At 41.5% G+C, this 20301-nt stretch overlaps 1 protein-coding gene across 9 annotated transcripts in view; it reads left to right on the top strand.

The window, feature by feature from the left end:
- The window catches only part of LAF3 (Amidohydrolase family), a 136521-nt gene that overhangs the window by 7879 nt on the left and 108341 nt on the right, over positions 1-20301 (top strand). For 6 of the 9 annotated variants that reach the window (XR_016107346.1, XR_016107345.1, XM_088970403.1 and 3 more), the window contains exons 5-6: positions 18432-18538; positions 18628-18751. Coding sequence is in view for 7 of the 9 variants with exons in the window: in XM_088970403.1 (XP_088826529.1) it covers positions 18432-18538; positions 18628-18751 (231 nt within the window). In the remaining 2 variants the exon portion in view is untranslated. The remainder of the gene's footprint in view (positions 1-18431; positions 18539-18627; positions 18752-20301) is intronic. The other 3 variants (XM_088970405.1, XM_088970404.1, XM_088970401.1) reach the window with 1 other exon arrangement.

The raw sequence follows: 20301 nt of genomic DNA, 5'->3' as shown, positions 1-20301 counted from the left end.
AAATTGTAGTTGTAATAGCTAATATTATAGCTACATGGGTGTTATTTTTGATTTATATTACCCTACCCAAAGCGGCTTCAACCTGAACCTGACCTGATTAAATAAAGAGGAAATATTGAACCCATCCTGATCCATTCCATATATAGTACACCTATACTCAACAAAACTATATGCATAGATATTTCAATGCCGCAATGCCAATTGGGTCGGTTTCAGCATTGGCCCACCCAACCTAATCCCTACCTGAAACCCAATCAAGATGACCTGACCCTAACCTGACACGGTTGGGTTAGTGCGGATTTGCCATTTAATCCAACCCATTGACATCCCTATGTATGGCCCAACTATGAGGTCTGGTTTGTCTCCTAAATCCAGATTATCATGTATGATAGGACTCTTAAAGTTCAAGATGATCTCTCCTCTGCCTCAATTAAACCTTCCCAGAGGTCACTGATCATTTTGAGCATCCCTAGTATCCAGAAATTAAACAACAATATAAAGTATGTATCATTATTGGTTTTTGGGATCCTGTAAAGATATTCCCATTGGATGCTAGGCACAATTTTGTAATTAGAATGTTCCACTCCATCTGCACTACTCATATGTCCCTGCCTCAAAGGGTTTTAGACAAGTATTCCCAATGATTTTTAAGTCTTCTTTGGCCGCAGTCTCCACAGTCACCCATTCTTCCTAATTTTCCTGGAACACCATGGTTTCCTCCCATCTCTCGTTACACTATGTTATGAACTTATGATTACTGCTTCTAATGGGAAGGCCATCATCATCCATCCATGATAACTCTAACAACCTGATGTGTTGTGCATGGACAATAAATCTTTCTTCCTCTCCACTGTTATTGGCTCCTGTCTCCTTTCTAGTAGCAGTTCCTGGAAAGAGCTTGAGAATAGAGACCGCCCCCATGATCATCTGCCCTCGAGAATGCATACAATCTGTTTTATGTTGGGGGCAAAAACTGTCAGCATAACGAATATTCTTGTTATTCTCTTTCCTTTCTATTTCAAATCTCTTCATCTTGCAGTTTGCCCTTTCTTCTATGGCTTGCTCATGTTTGTGTAACTTGAATAAATCAGAACTTCTGCTGTGTGATCTGAGAAGAGAACACAGGTTCAACGAAGAGAGAGAGAGAGAAGAGAAAAGAAAGAAGGGGTTCGGTGGTTGATGTCTATTGCCCGATACTCTTTATTATTTATAGCCTTTGATTCCTTACAAGAATAGGAGAGAGACACATAAAGTCTTAGTCCTAGTAAAACAAAACATAATATGGATAAACATAATAAGGCCAGCCAGCCCAATCTTAAAAGAAAATAAAAAATAATTAGGTGTGGGAATGGAGCCATACGCACTAGAGCCTGAGTGTGGGTATGGAACCCCACACTCGTGACTTAGTAATTATTTCTTCACTCCCCCTCAAGTTGGGAGTAGATATTTGTCATGCCCAACTTGTGTAAATCTGTCTCTAATTTGATTTTTGTGATTGCTTTGGTGAAGAGATCAGCTAACTGCATGTCTAAGGCAATGTAAGGAAGGCATACTTCTTAAGATGCAACTTGCTCTCGGATAAAATGTCTATCAACCTCGATATGTTTAATCCTGTCATGTTGTATTGGGTTGTGAGCAATATTAGTTGCAGCTTGATTATCGCAATACAACATCAGAGGCTTCTCATAATCAATCTCCAACTCATTAAGCAAGGATTTCAACCATTACACTTCTGTAACACCATTGGCCATGAATCTGTATTTTGCTTCTGCATTGGAGCAAACAACAACATTCTATTTCTTGCTTCTCCAGGAAACAATATTTCCCCCCACAAATGCACAATATCCAGAGTTGGACCTCCTGTCATTAACACATCCAGCCCAATCCGCATCTGTATACACTTCTAGTTTCATATGACCATTATTCTTGAAGATTATACCTCTCCTTGGACATCTCTTTAAGTAGGCAAGAATCCTTTCTATTGCAAGCAGGTGGGTGGTCCTAGGAGAATGCATGTATTTACTGACAACACTAACAACACAAGAAATATCTGGCCGAGTTAGGCAGAGGTAAAGAAGTTTCCCAACCAGCCTTTGGAACATAGCCCTGTCCTTAAAGAGTTCTCACTTTCTGCACTTATCTTATGGTTAGACTTGTTAGCATAGGAGTATTTCTGTCTTTATACCTAGATTAATGTCGCTGATCGGTAATGTTGTGTTGGAATCAGTGCTCACTTAAATAAGGGCACATATGTCTTTTCAATTATTTTTAATAATATAAGTACTGTCTGGCCGACTAGGAGAAGGTTATGTTGAGACTTCTAGTTCGAACCAAATTTTCTCCCTTCTCTCTTTCTCTCTTTCTTCCACCTTTCAACTTCTTTCTACATAACCAATCTCAGACAGATAGAATTCCAAGGCAGGCCAAATCATAACATGGTATGAGAACACCTTGAATCTGCCTAGATTTCTGTCTGCCTAGATATCTATTCTCTGCGCACCCTATCTAGGGTTTCTTTTTTTTTTTTTTTCTGCATTCGATTGGAGATAAAGGAAAGGGCTGAAAAGGAGTGATCGCCCTCTTTCCTTGGAGGTTTCTATGCCTCCAGTCAGGTCGTGTGTGGTCGGTTGCTGTGGTTTCTAAGATCGCCCTCCCCTAATCGATGAAGAATAGAGGGCCGATCTGTGTGGTGCAGTGGCTGTCTTGTGTAGGAATGATTTCTTGCTCGTGGGGTTGTTACTTCAGTGATAAGGTAAGAGATTTTAGTGCATGGTATCTGTTATGGATTAAATAGGAAGTGTGTTTCAGACCATATGCTAGGGTTTCAGACAGTAGTGTGCTAGGGTTTATGCTGGTTTTTGTGTATTTCGAAGGAAGAGTTATGATCATATAGTGGTGAGATTTCAGGTAGTCATAGGAGTAGGGTTTGTGGTGTAAAGAGCACACTTTTTAGCAACAACAAGTGCTGAAATCAGTGTGACAGGTGTGATCTAGTTGTGTGCAGTGTGCAGAATTCAGTGGTAATAGAATTCAGCAAGTGTGCGGAATCGGTGATAATAGAATGGGAGATAACAGTGATTGTAAACCTGATGTGATGGTGCCTACAGACTACCTGAATGTTCAGATGACCTCCATTAAACTAAATGGAGAGAATTATGTGCCTTGGGCTAAATCCGTCGAAGTCTTTCTGAAGGCAAAGAAGAAGGTAAAACACATAAGAGAGGAGAAACCCCCCACTGACTCTCGCGAGTAAACTTCATGTTTCTTGACACTGCCAAAGATGTGTGGGACTATGCGAAGAAATTGTATTCGGGTCACGACAATACAATCATAGTGTATCAGCTGTATCAAGAGTACTTTAACCTGCAACAGGGCAATCAGAGTCTTGAGGAGTACTATGTCAACATGAGAAACATATGTAATAAGTTGAATGTCTATCACCCTCTCACTTCTGATGTCAAGATTCAACAGCAACAGAGAGATCAACTCTCCCCTCCTTAGAAGAGGTATTTGCTCGACTCCGGAGGATTTCTATCGAATCTACTGAGAACTCTAATATCTCAGGTAGATCTGCCTTTGCTGTATCGAGGGGCCGTGGTGCTAGAGGTGGAGCTAGGGGAGCTCAGTCTGGCCGTGGTGGTGGTAGTGGTTCTGTGTATGGCCGAAGTGGCAATGGTGGGCCTACTTATAATCGTGGTGGTGGTCGTACTGGGGGCAGAGATTCAGGGGGAGCCCGTGGTAGAGGACGTGGCTCAAGCCTGAGGAAATGTACTCATTGTGGTATGGATGGACATACCATTAACTATTGTTATGATCTACATGGTCCACCCTCAACCTAGGCCAATCATGCCATGACCAGTGAATCAAATTCTAGCTTTAGACAGAAGAATCATTCATCTGATCAGATACCTCCTACATCCACAGATGGTCCCGTGATGGAGATGGTGAGTGTTCCCCGTGATGAATATGAGAGGCTTATCCAATCACAGCAGAACACGGCGACTTTCGCTCACTCATGTATGGCTTGTCTGGCATCCACACCCAATCCCTAGATCATTGACTATGGACCTCCGATCACATGACTGGAACTCCAGGTGTGTTTTCTTCGTTATCTCATTGCTCAACATCACATTTTTTCACCCTTGCTAATGGTTCCACATCCTCAATTTGTGGTGTTGGTAATGTTGATCTAGACCCTGTATCCCTCTCCTCAGTTTTGTATGTTCCTAAATTGCCTTTTAATCTTATGTCTGTTAGTGAGCTGACCAAATCACTTAACTGCTTCATTACCTTTTTTCCTTCTATGTGTGTTTTTCAAGATCTCAAGACGGGGATGAAGATTGGTGGATGGTATGAAGTTGGTGGACTGTATTATTTTGACGGTGGTGGTGGTAGAACTTCAACAGCTCTCCAGTCATCCCTTTCTCCTCTCCAGTGGCACTGCCGATTTGGTCATCCGTCGCTAAAAGTCTTGAAGTCTTTGGTCCCGTCTTTGAGTCAGTTTTCTGTTTTGGATTTTGAGTCGTGTTAGTTGGGAAACACCATCGTGTTCCCTTTAGTTCTAGGGTTGATAACCATGTGTTGAGTCCATTTTCTTTAATTCATTCAGATGTTTGGGGTCCTTATAAAGTGATGTCATATAATGGATACATATATTTTGTCATTTTTGTAGATGATTTTTCAAGGATGACATGGCTCTATCTAATGAAAGAAAGAAGTGAATTGTTTACCATTTTTCTGAAATTTTATGCTGAGATTCGTAACCAATTTGGTACCCACATCAAAGTTTTCCGTTCTGATAATGACTGCGAATATTTATCCTCATCATTTCAGGAATACCTAGACCAACACGGCATTATACATCAGACCTCATGTACCTACACCCCACAGCAAAACGGGGTGTCTGAGAGAAAGAATCGCCATCTGTTGGAAACAGCAAGATCCCTCATGCATCACATGCATGTTCCCAAACCCTTTTGGAGTGATGCAGTGCTTACCTCTTGCTTTCTGATTAATCGGATGCCCACGTTCATCCTTGATGGTCATTCTCCATTTCAGGTCTTGTTTCTCTCTTTGTCTCCGTTCCCTCTTACGCCGAGGGTATTTGGGTGTGTCTGCTTCGTTCATAATCTGGGTCCCGGGAATGACAAGTTTGATGCCCGTTCTCTCCGTTTCTTCTAATCCGGTGTTTCATGAAAAAACCAAGCACATTGAAGTTGACTGTCATTTTGTGAGGGAGAAGGTGCTGAATGGAGAGCTAGACACTACACATGTTAATGCCGGAAACCAGTGGATTGACTTATTTACAAAAGGCTTGAGTCGGGGAAGAGTGGACTACATATGTAACAAGCTGGGTATACTCACCAACTTGAGGGGGAGTGTTAGCGTAGGGGTATTTCTGTCTTTATACCTAGATTAATGTTGCTGATCTGTAATGTTGTGTTGGAATCAGTGCTCCTCACTTAAATAAGGCCACATATGTCTTTTCAATTGTTTTTAATAATATAAGTACTGTCTGGCCGACTGGGAGAAGGTTATGTTGAGACTTCCAGTTCGAACCAGATTCTCCCTTCTCTCTTTCTCTCTTTCTTCGACCTTTCTACTTCTTTCTGAAAGAATGGTAGGATCCATCGTATGGACGCCATAAAGGTTGCGGAATGGGTGGGCGAATTTCAAAAATTTTCCTACCTTCTTCCAACTGGGAATCATATTCCCTAAATTTAGAATACAATATTCAAGGATCCTACTTGAACCATAATCAAACCTGATCTGAACCAAAAGACAAAGGAGGAATTATACCTGATCTAGAGAAGTAGTATCTCCCAAAGTTGGTGTTCACGCCTAAAGAGGACACCAAGATCCGCTCCTGTTGAAGATGGCACAGCAATGCGTGGAACTGAACCAACAGAGTGCGTCCTACACATTGAATCCTTCACAAGAATCCTCTGGAAACACTGAGCACCAAATATTTTCAGTTCCTTCTGCAAAACTGATATCAAGAACTGATTTCTTGATTTCTTTTCCTCAAAGATCGAATCTTTTTAGAGAATGGCGGCGGCTGAAGGAGAACTCCTGAGATGAAGATGGCGAAGATTGCTTCTCTTCTCCCTGGAGTGTATGAGATCCTATCTCAATTCGCAGTAAGTTTTCTTGCTCAAAATCCTAGGTTCGAATTCTGTTTATCCTCTTAGGATTTCTCCTCTTTCTTCTTGATTAAGAAATCTCCTAATCCCATTAGGAGTTATCCCAATCCAAACCAGTATCTGGATAGGGGATGATCTTAATCCTATCTTCATATTAGGTTATCTTACTCCTGATCTTATTAGGAGATAACCATATTCAAATCTGATTCGAATTTGGTCTCCTAGAGTGGGTTAGGTTAAAGGCCCAATCCTTTTGCTAACCTTAATCTCAGATCCACCCCTTAAGTGGGTGATCATATCAGCCCAGTCCGAAATGGGCTTTTGGCCCATTAAATAATCAGTGCTCAATTGGTTTCCAATCTACTACCCAGTTGGGCTGCTTTGTATGGCGTGGGACCCAAGCATTGATCTACGCACCAGCCACATGGGTTCGGCCCAACCTTTATTGCAAGGCCTAGCCGAATTCACTAAGAAGCCCAGTGAACCCCTGAGCCTATCGCATGGACCCTATGGGCCCAACACTTACACTAAGTGGTCCCTAGGCCAAGGCATCTTATAAAAACCCAGGGACTGTGGGCAAGTGCAAGATTAGCTCATCAGGTATTGTCCTAAATGGCCTTACACTTAACCTCTTAGCCCATAATGATCAAGCACTGCCCGACAAGAGAGGGCTTCTCCTTCGGCTGCAAAGAACAGTGCTGCACTCTCTACTCACATGGATCCCGGGAATTAAAACCATTTGCAAACATTTTGAAACCATACTTAAATATATATCATATATATAAATTTTGCAAAAACAAAATTCCAACGATTGAAATCAATTGCCGGCAGTTTGGTTTCCATAAGAGAGAGTGCATTCCTGATCATTACCTTTGTCCGACAAAGGGGCTGATCCTGTCACTATGATCGCCCACTCAGATGAATTCTCAGACTGCCCCAACATGCCCAGGTTTTGACCCCCGCTAAGGATCTCACTGATTGGCATATCAAAGATAGCCCAATCCGACACCTAGTGAAGTATCATAATCGAGTTTAGGGGTCAGGTGTAACTTTCCAGTTTTTCCCATCTATCTCTAAGGTCCAGGGGAATACTGGAAATCTGGTCTGGTTCAAGGATTCGAGTAATCCCATACTGCACGTACCTTCGGTCTTACCCTGGTGGCCGAGACAGGCCATCCCAACACTTGGCGGCACACCAGTATCAGCCTTGACAGGATAAATCTCCCCAGACTTATCCAATGGCTATGAACATTTAAAACTAACACGAGTCTCATTAAGTGTCCAGTTTTAGGGTCTTACTCAGAATCATACCATACAACATGAATCAAACATGCACTTTATTTATTTACACTAAATGTCAAAAGTACATCAAATCAGATTGAAGCTAAGGGCATACAAAACTGTCAACACTTTCTACATAACGCTCTCAGACAGATAGAATTCCAAGGCAGGCCGAATCATAACAAGACTCAATAGGTGTATCAGCACGTTTCACTCCTAACTTTTCAGTTTCTTCCAATAAGTCCAGAACATACTTCCTTTGAGAGATGAAAATGCCATGCTTAGATCGAGTTACCTCAACTCCTAGGAAATAGTGTAATTTCCCTAGGTCTTTCACTTCAAATTCCTTGTGAAGATGCTGTTTAAGGGTTTCAATTTCACTAGTGTCACTCCTTGTTATCACAATGTCATCTACATTGACTGCAAGTAGAGTCAGGGAATGACCTGTTTTCTTAAAGAAGAGAGTGTGATCTGACTGATCTTGTATGTATCCGTATTTGTCCAAAGCCAGTCTAAATCTATCAAACCAAGCCTTTGGAGATTGTTTCAGTCCGTACAAGGCCTTCTTCAAAGGGAAAACTTTCTTTCCTTCTTCTGTACTATAAAAGCCAGGGGGCAATTCCATGTAAACTTTCTCTTCCAAGTCTCCGTTGAGGAAGGATTCTTAACATCCAGCTGAAATAGTGGCCAGGAGTAGTTTGCAGCAATGGATAGAAGAATTATGATAGTGTTCATTTTTGCAACAGTTGGAAAGGTTTCTATATAGTCTATGCCATAAGTTTGCGTGAATCCCTTTGCAACCAATCTGGCCTTATACCTCTCTACGGTACCATCAATATTATATTTCACAGTAAACACCCATTTGCATCCACTAGGTTTCTTCCCTTCAGGTTTGTCAACTAGTTCCCTTGTATTGTTCTTGACAAGAGCATCTATCTCTACTTGCATTGCTTCCTTCCATTCAGGTATCAAAAGGGCTTGTTGCACTTTTCTGGTTATAGGAATAGCACAAATAGATGCCAAGTAAGACCTGTAGGATTCTGAGAGACAATTATGGGAAAGGAACTAGGAGATGCAATGGGTAGTGGATGAGGTGCAATGGTGCTTCCCTTTATGAATAGCAATTGGAAGATCAAGGTCATTTGACGGTGGAGGCTGAGCATCTATAATAGTGGGATCAACAGTGGGAGCAGTAGTAGTGTTTGGATCTGGGGCGGTAGTATATGTTGGAACTTGCCTGGATTGCTGTTGAGTGCGAGTGTTAACCTACCTCCACCACTTTCTGTGATACACTCTTAACTCTACATTTTTGACAACCTTCTTCACAACTCCCTCCCTCAGTAACGGGGACAGGTAAAGGAACTTTTGGGGCTGAAATTGAAATCCCTTCCTCACTATTCTCCCCCTGAGAAAGCCCTATGATAGTAGGGCATATCCTCAAAAAAAGTGACATTCATGGACACAAAGCATTTCCCTGAAACCGACTCATAACAATAATATCCCTTTTGATTTTGTGCATACCCAAGGAAAATACACTTGGTAGCTTTGGGATCAAACTTGGAGCGATGAGGTCCAAGGATTTCAACAAAACAAGTACACCCAAAAGTTTTGAGGGGAATAGTGAAAATATCCTTATCTAGATATAAAAGGCTGAACGGGGTTTGCATGTTTAGAATCCGTGAAGGAACCCTGCTAATAAGGTATACGGCTGTACGGATTGCATCCCCCTAGAAGCGTATGGGAACATTAGAGTTGAGCACGATGCTTCTCGCTACCTCTAAGATATGCTTTTTTTTTTCTCTCAGCAACCCCGTTTTGTTGAGGTGTATGAGGACAGTTGCTCTGATGAATGACCCCATGATCAAGGAGATAGGATGCCAAGGGTTTTGCAAAGTATTCCCTAGCATTATCAGATCTAAGAGTTTTGATCTTGGTTTCTGTTGAAGTTTGACCTGCCCTAGAATTCTGTCTTGTTTGTTGACTATAAAATAAAGTAAACAGCAAGTAGGAGAAGAAAGAAGAAGAGAGAAAAGAGAGGAAAGAGAGAAATGCTGGTTCGAATTAGAGAAAGATTATCTCCCTAGATTCGGCTAGACCTGTTATTATATTATTAACTTGATGGAAAAGACTTAAGTGCCATTCTTTAAGTAAGAATCACTTGAACTAACATAACAGTACACATCAACCTTCTCAACAAGTACAAAGACCGAAATACCCCTTCACTAACACCACTAACACTCCCCCTCAAGCTGGTGAGTATATATCATATAATCCCAGCTTGTTACATATGTAGTCCACTCTCCCCCGATTCAAACCTTTTGTAAACAAGTCTGCCCACTGGTTTCCCGTACTAACATATGCAGTTTCTATCACCCCATTCAACACCTTCTCTCTCACAAAATGACAGTCAACTTCGATGTGCTTGGTTCTTTCATGAAACACTGGATTGGAAGAGATATGAACTGCTGCCTGATTGTCACAATAGAGCTTCATTGGAGTACTGATGTCATATCCTATCTCCTGTAGAAGGTTCCTCAGCCACACTAATTCACAAGCAGTATGTGCCATGGCCCTATATTCTGCTTCTGCACTGCTTCTTGCCACAACTGTTTGCTTCTTACTTTTCCATGTTACTAGGTTACCCCCCAGAAAGGTGCAATAGCCTGTGGTGGATCGTCTATCAGACATAGAACCTGCCCAATCAACATCGGTGTATCCTTCTACTACCAGTTTTCCACCACTCCTGTACAGCAAACCACGACCAGGAGCTCCTTTTAGATACCTCACAATCCTTAGCACTGCATTCCAATGTGGGACCAAAGGTTTCTGCATGAACTGACTCACCACACTAACCGCAAATGAAATATCTGGCCGAGTAATGGTTAGATAGTTTAGTTTGCCCATAAGCCGTCGATATCTGCCAGGGTCTTCAAATACTTCACCTATATCACTGCTCAGCTTCGTATTTGTTTCCATAGGTGTCTCAGCTGGTTTAGTACCTAACAACCCTGTTTCTTCCAATAAATCGAGCACATATTTCCTCTGACACAAATTAATGCCATGCTTAGATCTTGCTACCTCTATGCCCAAAAAGTATCAACTTGCCAAGGTCCTTTGTCTGAAACTGTTCCTGTAGGAATGCCTTCAATCTGTCAATGCCCATTTTATCATTCCCAGTCACAACGATATCATCCACATACACCACCAATATTATTTTGCCTGCTGAAGAGTCAAAACTGAAGACAGAGTGATCAACTTGGCACTGTTTCATACCAAACTTCTTAACCACCTCACTGAACCTACCAAACCATGCTCGAGGGGACTGTTTAAGTCCATAAATAGCCTTCTTAAGTCTGCATGCCTTACCATCCTCCCCCTGAGCAACAAACCTTGGTGGTTGCTCCATGTAGACCTCCTCGAGCAAATCACCATGCAAAAAGGCATTTTTGATATCTAGCTGATGGAGAGGCCAATCATACATAGCTGCAAGGGAGATGACGACACGAACTGACCCTATCTTAGCAACCGGGGAGAATGCCTCTGTGTAGTCAATGCCATAGGTTTGGGAGTACCCTTTGGTAACCAGCCGCGCCTTCAGGCGCTCAACACGACCATCTGGCAAGTACTTAACACTATACACTCATTTACAACTGACAGCCTGCTTCCCAGGAGGAAGAGCGGTGAGATCCCAAGTGTGATTATGATGCAGAGCAGAGAGCTCTTCTTCCATAGCACGGCACCACTCTGGAGAGGTAAGGGCTTCCTGGACATCCTTAGGAACAACCACGGAGGATAACAAAGAGATGAACTGGTGATGGGAGGCGGAGAGGTGGGTAAGTGAAACAAAATTGGAAATAGGGTGAAGGGTGCAAGTACGTTTACCTTTTCGGAAGGCAATAGGAAGATCTAGGTCGGAGGCTGGTGTCGGAGCTGGAGCTGGATCTGTCGACGGTGATGAAGCTGGAGGAGAAGCAGCCGGTACACGCGGGCGATGTGTATACACGTGACGGATGGGTGGACGGTCAACCGACGGTGGCACCTTAGGCAAGGACGTAGGCATGACTGGAACCAGAGGAGGTGGATCAGCCACAGGAAGAGGAAGAGGAGGTGGTGGTGAGGAGGAAGCCGCAACACCGGACCCGACGAAGAACGGAGTAGACTCGAAGAATGTAACATCAGCACATACCAAGGAACGACGAGAACTGGTATGATAACACCTGTACCCTTTCTGAGTTCGGGAATAGCCAAGGAAGATACACTTCAGGGAACGTGCATCTAACTTGTTAGTCCCGGGACCCAGATTATGAACGAAGCAGACACACCCAAATACCCGAGGAGGAAGCGGAAATAGAGACATGTTGGGGAATAAGACACTAAAAGGAGAACAACCATCAAGGATAGACGTGGGCATCCGATTAATTAAGAAACAAGAGGTGAGCATTGCATCGCTCCAAAAGGTTTTGGGAACATTCATGTGGTGCATGAGGGAGCGTGCCGTTTCTACAAGATGGCGGTTCTTTATCTCAGCCACCCCATTTTGTTGCGGAGTGTAAGTACATGAAGTTTGGTGTATAATGCCATGTTAGTCCTAGTATTCTTGAAAAGATGAAGACAAGTATTCACGTCCATTATCAGAACGGAAAATTTTGATGTGAATGCCAAATTGATTGCGGATCTCAGCATAAAATTTCTGGAAGATGGCAACTAATTCACTTCTTTCTTTCATTAAATAGAGCCACGTCATTCTTGAACAGTCATCAACAAAAATAACAAAATATCGGTATCCATTATATGGCATTACTTCGTAAGGACCCCAAACATCTGAATGAATTAAAGAAAAAAGACTCGACACACGGTTATCGACCCTAGAACGAAAGGGAACACGATGGTGTTTCCCAAATTGACACGACTCACAATCTAAAACATAAAGTTGACTCAATGAAGGGACTAAGGATTGCAACACTTTCAACGAAGGATGACCAAATCTACAATGCCACTGGAGAGGAGAAATGGATGACTGAAGGGTCGTTGACGTTCGTCCACCACCATCAAGATAATACAATCCACCGGCTTCATGCCCTCCACCAATCTTCATCCCCGTCTTGGGATCCTGAAAAACACACATAGAAGGGTAAAATGTGATGGAGCACTTAAGGGACTTGGTCAGCTTACTAGCAGACATAAGATTAAATGGAAGTTTAGGTACATATAAAACAGAGGATAGGGATACAGGGTCTATGTCAACATTACCAACACCACAGATAGATGATGTGGAGCCATTAGCAAGGGTAACAGATTGTGATGTTGAGCAATGAGAGATGAAAACACACCTGGAGTTCCCGTCATGTGATCGGAGGCTCCAGAGTCAATAATCCAGGGGTTGGGTGTGGATGCCAAACAAGCCATACCTGAGTGTGCAAAGGAAGCTGTGTTCTGTTGCGACTTGGATTGAACAAACCTCTCATACTCATCCCGAGGAACACTCACCATCTCCTTGCCTGGGCCATCTGAGGGGGTAGAAGGCATCGGGTCAGCTGACCGGTTCTCCTGTCTAGAGCTGAAACTGGTGTCACTAGTCATGGCATGGTTGGCCCACGTCGAGGGAGGACCATGTAAGTCGTAGCAGTAGTTAATGGTATGTCCATCCAATCCACAATGAGTACACTTCTGTGGACCCGAGCCACGTCCTCTACCACGAGCTCCCCCTGAATCTCTGCCTCCAATACGACCACCACCACGGGTATGTGTAGATCCATCACTACCACTTCTGCCAGGCTGGGCTCCTTGAGCCCCACTTCTGCCACCTCGACCTCTCGACACTGCAAATGCTGATTTATTGGAGACATTAGAATCCATAGATCCAATGGAAGCCCTCCGAAGACAAGCAAACACCTCCTCTAAAGATGGAAGAGCAGATCCTCCTAGTATTTGAGCTCGTACTGGTTCATACTCAGACTTCAGCCCCACCAGAAACCGTGTCACATCAAGCTGCTCTTGCTGTTGCTGTTGAACTTTGACATCAGAAGTGAGAGGATGATAGACATTTAACTCATTACGGATATTCCTCACACTGGCATAGTACTCCTCAAGGCTCTAACTTCCCTGTTGCAGATTGAAGTATTCCTAATACAGTTGATATTACCCTAGTGGTATTATCCTGACCTGAATACAGTTTCTTAGCATGATCCCACACCTCTTTGGCCGTGTCAAGAAACATGAAGTTCACACTGATTTTGGGTTCCATACTGTTCCACAACCATGTAATGATCTGAGCATCTTCCTGTTCCCAGTCTTCATACTCTTGAGAATTAGCGAGGGGTTTCTCCTCTCTTATATGCTTCACTTTCTTCTTTGCCTTCAGAAAAACCTCTACAGACTTGGCCCAAGGAACATAATTCTCTCCATTCAGTTTAATGGAGGTCATTTGGACATTCAGGTAGTCATAGAGATCATGAGACTAGGTTTACTATCGCTGTTATCTGCCATTGCCGAACTCCCTTATCATTGAATTCTGAGCACTGAATTATGAGCACTACACACTGCACACTACACACAGACACTTCACCGAAATCTGCACACTGATTTCAACAGTAATAAATGCTGAGAACTGCAACACCACAAACCCTAATCACCGAAATCTGCACACTGATTTTAACAGTATTAAATGCTGAAAAACTGCAACACCACAGCCCCTACTCACCAAAGTCTACAACCTGATTTCAGCGATATCAAGTGCTGAAAATCACACTTGTAACACCACAAACCCTAATCCACACTATTGCCCTTTGAATCACACACAAACCAGAATAAACCCTAGCATAAACCCTAGCACACTGCAATCGAAACCCATCATGCGAACTGTACTACACCTCTCATGTATTCCATAACAGAAAATATGCATAAAAAAAACTTTACCTCATCGCCTGAAGGCCAACCACATGAAGGGCCGAGACACCACTGCACCACACGTACCAGCCCTAACTAGGGCTTAGAAACCACAACAACCAATCACCAACGGCACAATCGGAGGCATAGGAACCTCCTAGGGAAGAGGGCGATCACTCCTTTTCAGCCCTTTTCCCAGTCTCCAACTCACAGCAGAGAAACCCAAGAGAAACCCTAATTCGAATGCGCAGAAGACAGAATTCTAGCAAGTCTGATTTGTTGAACCTAGCTCTGATACCATGTTGAAGTTTGACCTGCCTAGAATTCTGTCTTGTTCGTTGACTGTAAAGTAAAGTAAACAACAAGTAGGAGAAGAAAGAAGAAGAGAGAAAAGAGAGGAAAGAGAGAAAGGCTGGTTCGAATTAGAGAAAGATTATCTCCCTAGATTCGGCCAGACCTGTTATTATATTATTAACTTGATGGAAAAGACTTAAGTTCCCTTCTTTAAGTAAGAAGCACTCGAACTAACATAATAGTACACATCAACCTTCTCAAAAGTACAAAGACCAAAATACCCCTTCACTAACACCACTAACAGTTTCAAATTGAGTTAGAACCATTTGATGGAAGGCCTGGGTTAGGGAAGGGACCTCATCTCGAGAGTGCATAAGGTAGACCCATGAAAAGTGGGTATAATCATCAACAAATAATAAGAAATATCTGTACCCCCCTATATGGTGGGAGTATGATATGGCCCCCAAACATCATTATGCACAATTTCAAAAGGAAGGTTGCTTCTTTTGTTACTTAAAGGATTGGATGATCTACTGTGTTTTGCAAGCTCACAGCTTTTACATTTTAACCTAGACACTTCTAGCTCAAACGAGTTTGGAAAGACTCTTCAAAGACCCAAAAGATAAATGACCCAAACGGTTGTGCCAAAGCATAATCTTACTAAACGACTGAGAAACAAACAATTTCTCTACTTCACTCTACTCCCCCTATGAATGTTCAAGTAGGTAGACTCCATTCATCTCACGGCCAGTCCCAATCACCTTCTTTATATCCAGATCCTGAAAAACACACCGATCAGGGAAAAAGGTTTCCGAACAGTTTTGATTTTTAGTAATACTACTAATTGAAAGTAAGTTAACACTAAGCTTGGGAACATGCAAAATTGAGGATAGGGTGATTGTATTTGGCAATCTGATGTCTCCCTTGCCAGAAATTGGTACAAGAGAGCCTTCAACAATGGAAACTGTCTCTCCCAGAGGATAGACAATAGGTGCTAAATAAAATAGATAAGCTGGTCATATGGTCTGAAGCACCTAAATCTAATACCCAGAAAGGTCTAGTATTACCTGGGACAGAAGCATGACATGCAGTAGCTCTTCTACCTGTATGAGTAAGGGCTGAAGTAGGATGAGCTGGTGTAGTAGCTGAAAACTGAGATGTAGATCTAGAAATACTAGCTTCTTTTTCTAATGGTGTCAATGTAGCTCGGACAGCTGCCAAGGCATCCAAGGATGTGGTCCTTGTGTTGGAAGAGGATGTACTGTCAGTAGTAGTTGCTGTATTAGTACTTCCCTTCTTGTTTTAAGTCTAGCTGGCATTAGGTGATGATGTAACTTCCAAAGGAGTCCCTAGTGTGTTTGGGCTTCTTGCAATGATCACAAAAAATATTTCTTTTGTCTTGCTTCTTAACTTCCTTTTCCTTTTTTCCTCCACTCTTGAATTTTATTGCTGCCAAGGCCGCTTCTGTGTGCTGGAAGGACATTACCTTCCTCCTACTCTCTTCACTGTGGACTAATGAGTATGCCTGAGATTGGGTCACACTCTCCCTAGTGAGAAGTTGCTGTCTTGTAATATCAAAATCTGAGTTTGGGCCGGCTAAGAACTCAAAAACCCTGTTTGTTTCAATCAAATTTCTATATGTTGCTGGATCCTTCTGGTTTTCCCATTCAATATTTTCTAAGTGATCAATTTCATGCCAAAGGGATTTTAGAGTAGCAAAATATACTGAGATTGGCCTCTCTCCTTGCTTGAGGTTTTTCACCTCACATTTTAGCTCATAAGCTCTAGCAACATTGAGGGGTTGGGAATATGTCTCCTTCATGCTGTCCCAAATCTCCTTGGCTGTTTTTGCCTAGAGATAGTTTTGGCTGATGTGGGGCTGTATAGAGTTGCATAGCCAGGTCATCACCAAGTGGTTCTCTTGAACCCATCTTGGGTGAGATATATCATCCTTGGCTGGTTCTTTTGTGTCTCCGGTTACATACCCTAATTTTCCTTTGCCCCCTATGGCCATCATTGCTGATTGGGCCCATTCAAGTAATTTGTTCCATCAAATCTAACAGTGGTAATCTGGAACGTATTTTCAGTCATATTACCAGTCTCAAAAACTCCCCCTTTGAGTTTTTACCTCACTTCCAGCCTTTTCCATACTAAGTAGATCTCAAACTTCCAAGAAAAAGACTAATTTTTTTCAAGAAAAAAAAAACAGAGAGCAATCTGATCTCAGCAAGAATAAGTACTAGGACTTAGTTTCAGTTGATAGTTTCTCCTTAAAACTATAACTTTAACAGTCCAGAAGCTGATTTCGGCGAAGAACAAGAGCCAGATATGTATCTTTTAACAGTCCACAATTTGACCTCAGCCAAGAGTGCAAACACAGTCGATTCTTTCAAACAAAAAATGTAATCTCAGTCAAGGATTAATTCCTTGATAGATAATCCTGGACTGTACTCAGTCCAATATTCACAGTTAAAGATCAAGATCAGATCTTTTTTTTTAGCCGATCCCTCCAAGAAAGGCTCACAGTCAAGAAAGTCAAAAAGTTGTTTGTAGGGTTAAGAACAAACCCTAGAAAAAATCAGATTTTCTCAGCCGTACCTTCTGAATAAGTTCAACTTATTTCTTACTACTGCTGTTTCAAGAAAGGATGAGATCTTACCCAGAAAAAACTCTGATCGCCTCCTTTAACTTTGATAAAAATCCAATCTTGAATCCTCTAACCTTCTCTGATTCTTCCTGATTACCAAGAATCACTCTCCAATCTTCAGACAGCTACTAAAAATCTCTGGTAACCTCCAAGAATCAGGCAAAAAACAGCACCTTTCTATTCTTCCAGCCTTAGATGATTCTCATGTGGTGGCTGGGTTAGTCTTCACATGAAAAACCCTAGAATCTGGCTCTGATACCAACTTGAATAAATCAGAACTGCTGCTGTGTGATCTGAGAAGAGAACACAGGTTCGAATGAGAGAGAGAGAGAGAGAGGGGGGGGTTCAGTGGTTGATGTCTGCCGCCCCATACTCTTTATTATTAATTGCCTTTGATTCCTTACAAGAATAGGAGAGAAACACATAAAGTCCTAGTCCTAGTAAAACAAAACATAATATGGATGAACATAATAAGGCCAGCTGGCCCAATCTTAAAAGAAAATAAAAAATAACTAGGAAATAAAAATAATTAGGTGTGGGTATGGAGCCACACACACTAGAGCCTGAGTGTGGGTATGGAACCCCACACTCGTGACTTAGTAATTATTTCTTCAGTGTATAATGCTCCATCCAAAAATCCCTTAAACCAGATCACCATGTGCCTGGTCGGTAGTAGCATTCTCCCAACTTCTCTGATCTTCAGAATCCATCTTCCATTGTTACCCACTTCCTCCATGTTTAAGGTTTTTAACTTAATGTGGAGCACCCTTCTTCCCTTCGACGCCTTCACGAACTCTTCCATCTTCTTGACTGGGAATATTTCCTAGGTTCTTCAACTGACGTGGAAGGAAGATAACTAGAAAATGTTTATCATTCTATAAGGATCTTTATCTGCTTTGGAAAGTGCACAGACTTGTGATGTCCCTCACAGAAGACCCTATTGGTATGGATTTCCTCTCTCTCTCATTGAGGGGGGGGGTTGAAGCCTTGACTCCTTTCTGATGTCTATACAATAATTTTCATATATGAGCTTTCTCATTGTTGATGAAAAAAGGAAACAAGGTTCATGAAAAATAATAAATAAGAATTAATAAGTTAAAATTGATGCTTTCAGCATTTTCTTTTCACAAAATCTTCTCACCCATTTTGATATAAACATGCTTGTAAATATACTCTGTCAGATAAGCGTCAAGGTAGCTGGATATTAGGTGGTGGATGGAACAATGATTTATGGGGAGGAGAGTTGCCAGTGGCATCTTGGATTGATGATGTTGCACCTAATAATCCTGTGAGAAGTAACATTATTGGTACAAGCTACCTGTGGAACTTTATTTTTCCTATTACAGTGCAATGAATTTATGATATTTTCATATGTAGGTTTGGTTATCAAGGATGGATGGTCACATGGGTTTGGCCAACTCAGTGGCACTGAAGATAGCTGGGATTACTAACAGCACAGAAGATCCTGTGGGTGGAACTGTCCTGAAAACTCCTAGTGGAGGTAAGGCTAGAGATTATATTAACAGACCTTATGTATGAGAGAAGTATATGTGTGCTGTTTTTTTACTTTTATTGAAATAGAAGGTGAAGTATTTCATTAGTATCTCCTATCAAAAAAAAGTATTTCATTAGTATCCAGAACGAAAAGGATAACCCCTGTACAATGAGATTCCTTACCAGGGAAAACCAGAAAGATCCAATTACAACAAGCCCAAAGCCAACAAAAACCTATAAATTCCTTATGAAAAGAAATTCTTGATAAAAAAAGAACTTGTGCATCTGTTTTTGAATAGAGAGTGATTTGCTAACCAAGAAAACACCATTCCCAAAATGAATGTGTGCTTGTTTCTACTGCTTAGGTTTTGATTAATGTTTCAAGAAGCATCAAAACTATCTTCTATCCTCTAGTTGTGTTTACATTCAACAGTCTATACTTCTATCAATTTTCCTTGATGTCACATGACACTTCTAATTTGTTAATGGCATCCTATGTCGATGTCAGTAAAACATGTTACCGGGTGCCACAAAAGAATACTAAACCAAAATGAAGCTTCTAGTGATTGCATTTAGAAGGAGCATCATAGTCTTCCAATGTAATTTTGCTTTATCTCGTGTACTGGCTTTTCTCTTCTTGGCTTCTTCTTTCAGTTTCTTTTTTTTTTTTATCAATAATGAACATGTTATTACTGATAAAAAATAATGAAGATTTTATTGGTGATAAAAAATGGAAGGAGTTACAAATAAGGGCTTTTTGCATAAAAATTAACAAAGTTACGACTATTGACAAAATCAGAGACGTTTGGAAAAAAATTTCATAAACAGTGAACCGTACAAAAAGCTTGTTATTTTTGACCAAATTGCCCCTTATTAAAATCCCAGCCATTAGGCATTAGGCCGAACTTTACTTTCATTCTTTCATTCTTTCATTCTTTCATCTATCTCTCTTTCTTTGTATCTCCCTCTTTTCACTTTGTTAGGGCATCCATTTATTTCTCTATCATTTTTTTTTGTATTTTTCTTGTATGTTGAAATAAAGTTGGAGGCTTCTATCTTTGCAAAAAACATGGCTCGAGCTCTTTACAATGGGGAGGGAGGATTTGTGTAGCCGACCACAAATATTTGGAATTGTGTCTGGCTTGAGTCTGAAGTTGGTTTATTTCGAAGAAAAAAATGAGCTTGATTTCTGCCAGATTTGTCAATTATTTAAGAATAAAATCTCTTACAAGAATGCCCAATACGCTTCCTAGAGAGTAAAAAACCTTAAGAGTTCATCATTGTCTCACAACTTTGCGTTTTGGCGTAGCCATGGAGACTATGTTTCGCCTCATGAGTTCGTGAAGGTGTATGCTGCTCATCTCAAACGACCAGGAAAGATGATTGCAACTATAACTGATGACTCAAAATTGAAAATATTATTTTATCGCATACATAATAGATGATTGCAACTATAACTGATGACTCAAAATTGAAAATATTATTTTATCGCATACATAATAGATGATTGCAACTATAATTGATGACTCAAAATGCAAGTAATTATTCGGCCTGTGT

The sequence above is a fragment of the Nelumbo lutea genome, chromosome 2 (assembly GCF_056320005.1).
Source record: "Nelumbo lutea isolate HS-2025 chromosome 2, American lotus-T2T, whole genome shotgun sequence".
Taxonomy (NCBI): domain Eukaryota; kingdom Viridiplantae; phylum Streptophyta; class Magnoliopsida; order Proteales; family Nelumbonaceae; genus Nelumbo; species Nelumbo lutea.
This window is presented reverse-complemented; position numbering and strand designations above follow the sequence as displayed.